The 4,568-nt window shown below is 33.2% G+C and overlaps 1 protein-coding gene across 1 annotated transcript; it reads left to right on the top strand.

The window, feature by feature from the left end:
* The first annotated feature begins 2,550 nt into the window (after positions 1–2,550).
* Positions 2,551–3,511, top strand: LOC139890028 (uncharacterized). The gene is made up of 2 exons (XM_071872934.1): positions 2,551–2,784; positions 2,831–3,511. Exons 1-2 carry the CDS (start codon positions 2,551–2,553, stop codon positions 3,509–3,511), a joined length of 915 nt encoding a protein of 304 aa, XP_071729035.1.
* Positions 3,512–4,568: the final 1,057 nt, after the last annotated feature.

Raw genomic sequence — 4,568 nt, 5'->3', positions numbered from 1 at the left:
CTCTACATCTGAGGGGGAGCAAAATATTATCTGCAAAATTTTCGAAGACATAAATTCAAAGCACATGCCTCTCAAATGTCATTCGCCTTCTCCTGCTTCGAACATTTCAAGTAAGATAAAGATTTGACAAATGCTGCAGTGTATCAACGTCAAAGATATCGTCTCAACATATCTTATACACTCCTCAACATTAGAGCTTCAAAGAAGTTTCGAGTTGAGGATTTATCAAGATCTCCAGCAAAGACGAGCTTTTCAAGATTCGTCAAAAGTTAAAGATAATTAATCACATCATATATCTAAGGGGGGGATTGTTATGAATAGAAATTTCTAGTGATTAATTAATATATGATAAGTGATTAAGTAGGCTAAGTTTTATGATTAAGTTCTTAATTGTAAGGAAATGGTATGAGATATAAATACCATTTCCATTCCTTAGAATCATAAGCATTCCCATTCCATTTACATACTCTTACACCTTAAGTGTGTGTTTTCCCCAAATACTCTCTCAAACGCATTGAGAGACTAGGTTAAGCTTGTGACATTAACTTGATTCATAATAAGTTGATTGTTGAAGAAAGCCATGGATCAATCTAATTGTGATTGAATCCATTGGCTAGATTGTTGTACAAACACATAAATATATTACAAGTTATAATCCATTCAGATCTGAGTTTGTTACATCTTGTTCATCTTCAACATTCATATTCATATTCATCATCTTCACTAAACCTACTGTACTTAATTGACACATCATCTAGAACACAAATCGAAGCTGAAATCTAGTAATAACAAATATCATAATCCATATCTCGTACCTGTAATTAAGTACTCTAATAACAATTATTACCTCGTTGAAAATAGTATTAAAAAATGATTAATTACATAAATCATAAAGATTTTGAATAAAATTTTTCCATCTATATAGATCATTTGTATATTCGCTGCTACATTGGCTCTATTAATCGAGACAGCTGGCGTCGATTTATTAACGACTTGACTGTCGCTTAGAGTCTAAATTGATTTACAGACATGTTTTAAATCTCATTGAAATTTAATTTTACCATTTTCATGGCGTCTCACACCTTTTTTTAAACCTACTTATTGGTCGGAGGTCCATTCAGAAGCAATTTCTCTATCCATAGAACATTGAGAGAGATGACTTTCTCTACTCTTGAGGTATTTCACTCTGAGTGGAGAAATGAGTTATCTTTATTCTAGGTTAGGGGAATATTTGTCTACGTCTTACCGACATACCCCACTTATATGGGATTGGGTTTTGTGTTGTTGTATATTCACTTCTACAAAATGATTCAAAAAAAGTTACACTAGTCTTGGATTATTGTATACTCGGTAATTAAAAGCAATATAATTCATGTATGTTTACGCCTAAGCTGTTGAAGAAGGCTCTAATTCGACTTATTATGTCTTTTTCGGGTAAATGTAATTCCGAAATATGTAACGTGAACTTTGTAATTTGACTTTCGACTCGTTAGTCGGTTCAAGAAAATAAAGTCCGTTTGGAAATAAAAAATTATTAAAGTGGCAAAAAAATCTTGAATATTTTTACCATTTGCATCTGTTTAATCAAATCTAGAACGTTATGGTCAAAATTTTTCTATCTAAATTCAATTGTTCTGTGGAGCTAGATCTTTGAAGTCCACGTAGACTGTTCTCTTTAATTTCAAGTGTTGAACCAATTTTTACGTACCCGGAATTTGTTAATAAGTGCATGTCTTACTATTATGTTATGATGATGTTCATAAAAAAGGTCAAAAGCACTCTAGAAGATGGAAAAGTCCTTGAAGTGATTAATTATCGGTCACCTTTAGTTAATTAGTTCCATGCGTTCCCTTATTTTTTTTTTTTTTTTTTTTTTTTATGGTGATCTATGATCTATTTCGAAAAAATTGTGTAAAGAGATAGTGTACAAGAATAAAACATGACAATTTTATACCTAATTTCGCAGATATATTATTGACAAATTCTTGAGGTGTTTGTGTTATTATCTCACGGCCGACAAAAATTTTAGGTGCGGTTAGTTTTACACCTGGTTACATGGTTTCTTTCGGTGATTGCTTTTAAGTGGTTTGTTTGTACTGGTGAATTTAAGTAGAGTCAAGTGGTGTTAGAGGGTCCCATTAAATAAATTTCTGTTAGGTTTAAAATGCTAAAAATTGTAAAGAATACTACTAAATTTTTAGATAGGACCTCATATATTTTTAAAATTAGTGATTTTTATGAAATTTAATAGCCATCATTTAAGAAAAAAACTACAAAGTGTTGAGTTTTTAGACAAAAATATGAAGATTGACTTTCTCTTATTTTATATATTTATATAGTTGGAGAATATCTTTAGAATCCTTAATTGATAGCGAGACAATCCTGAAGATTTTTTATTTTATTTCTTTGTGTATAAATACTGTAACCTCTTACGTGAATGATATATGAGAAACATATAAAGAAGAATTTCTTCTCCATCTATTTTCATCTTGGTATCAAGAGCTTGAGATTGGTCCTGTCTCTCTCTTTTTTTTTTATTAAAAACATATAATGGTTGAAACAAAGGAATCTGGATCTGGGTCAAAGCCAGTCCCAATTGTGGTTCAGTCTGAAGGTGTTTTCAATATAGGAATCCTTCTTTCTGAATCTAACTATGATATTTGGTCACAATTGATGGAGATGCATATTGCTGAAAGGGAAAAGTTGTCTTATATCATTGGAAAATCGAAAACCCCTTCAGAAGATGAAGATGGGTATGAAAAGTGGTATGCTGAAAATCAAAAGGTAAAAAAGATGGTTGTTGATGTCAATGAACCCGGAGATCATGAAGCGGTATTTACGCTTACCCACTGCTCGTGAAATCTGGAAAGCACTTTCAAAAGCTTTTCATGATGGAAGTAATGAATTGCAAGTATTTGCTTTGAATCAAAAAGTGTTTACATCAAAACAAAATAGCAGAACACTTTCAGAGTATTATGGTGAATTATCTGAAATCTTTCAAGAATTGGATCACAGAGACAAAGTGACGATGAAAGATCCAGATGATGTTGAAGCATATCGAAAAGCAATCGATAGACTAAGAGTACACATCTTTTTGGCCGGGTTAGATGATGATCTGGAACAGATTCGTGGAGAGATTTTAAGAAAAGAGTCAATTCCGACCTTGGAAGAATGTTATGCGTTGATTAGGCGAGAAGTAATACGTCGTCAAACGTTAAATGGTGATCATAAATATATTGAAGCTGCTGCCATGGTGTCACGAAACAAAGGGAAGGCCCCTACATTTGGTGCTAGGGGTGAAAAACCTACCAACAGCTGTAGCGAATGTGGCAAAACTGGACATAGCAAAGAAAGATGCTTTAAGGTTGTTGGATATCCCGATTGGTGGGACCATTCACGAGCACCTAAGAAGAAAGGTTTCAAGAAGGCACCAACTGTGGCAAGTGTCAAAACCAAAACTAAGGAGGATGTTTCAGATAACGAAAAGATTTTTTTTGGCTACATCTGGTAATAATTCTAAAACTCCTACACATGTTTTTAATAGTTCATGGATAATTGATTCTGGTGCCACAAACCATATGACATTTGATTCAAGACAGATTATAAATCTCAAACATCCCACCCAAAATTTTGTTTCTACAGCAAATGGTGATGAGGCCCCAATAACTGGGGAAGGATCTGTCACGCTTACTGATTCTTTGAATTTAGATAAAGTATTTGTTGTTCCATCTTTAGATTACAACCTCTTGTCTGTTTCACAAATAACATCAACCTTATCTTGTGTTGCGATTTTTTGGCCTAACTTTTGTGTTTTTAAGGACATCCAAACGAAGCAGACGATTGGTTGTGGTATTAGACGAGGGAAGTTATACTACTTGGATCTAAAGTCAAGGAGCTTGAATCAAATAAATAAAGTTTTAGGTGTGAACGAATCAACCGTGGAGAAGAATAAAGCTAAAATTTGGCTATGGCATCGACGTTTAGGACATCCATCTTTTGGGTATCTTAAAAAACTATTTCCTAGTTTGTTTGGCAAAATTGAAATTTTAAGTTTTCATTGTGATGTTTGTGAACTTGCTAAAAGTCATCATACTTCGTTTCCATTAGTCTTAAATAAATGCCCTTCACCTTTTATGCTTGTTCACTCTGATGTGTGGGGACCATCAAAAATCCCAACATTACAAGGATCTCGATGGTTTGTTACTTTTATTGATGATTTTTCACGAATGACTTGGTTGTGGTTAATGAAATCCAAAAGTGATGTAAAAATATTATTTCAAAGATTTAATAAAATCATTCAAACTCAGTTTAATACGAAAATTCGAGTTCTTCGTAGTGATAATGGTGGGGAATATCTTAACTCTGAATTAAAAGATTATTTAGAAACAGAAGGAGTGATAAATCAAACCACTTGTGTATATACGCCTCAACAAAACGGAGTTGCGGAGAGAAAGAACCGACATTTACTAGAAGTTGTTCGGTCCTCATTAATTCAAGCTCATATGCCATTAACATATTGGGGTGAAGCACTCTCTTGTGCTGTATATTTGATTAATCGCACACCTTCT

Source organism: Rutidosis leptorrhynchoides, chromosome 2 (genome assembly GCF_046630445.1).
Source record: "Rutidosis leptorrhynchoides isolate AG116_Rl617_1_P2 chromosome 2, CSIRO_AGI_Rlap_v1, whole genome shotgun sequence".
Classification (NCBI taxonomy): Eukaryota; Viridiplantae; Streptophyta; class Magnoliopsida; order Asterales; family Asteraceae; genus Rutidosis; species Rutidosis leptorrhynchoides.
This window is presented reverse-complemented; position numbering and strand designations above follow the sequence as displayed.

Bases quoted from the DNA above. Each gene is read 5' to 3' on its own strand.
- LOC139890028 (XM_071872934.1), top strand. From the start codon at position 2,551: ATGGTTGAAACAAAGGAATCTGGATCTGGGTCAAAGCCAGTCCCAATT. The intron at 2,785-2,830 runs GTAAAAAAGATG...GAGATCATGAAG, and splicing joins GGTATGCTGAAAATCAAAAG to CGGTATTTACGCTTACCCAC.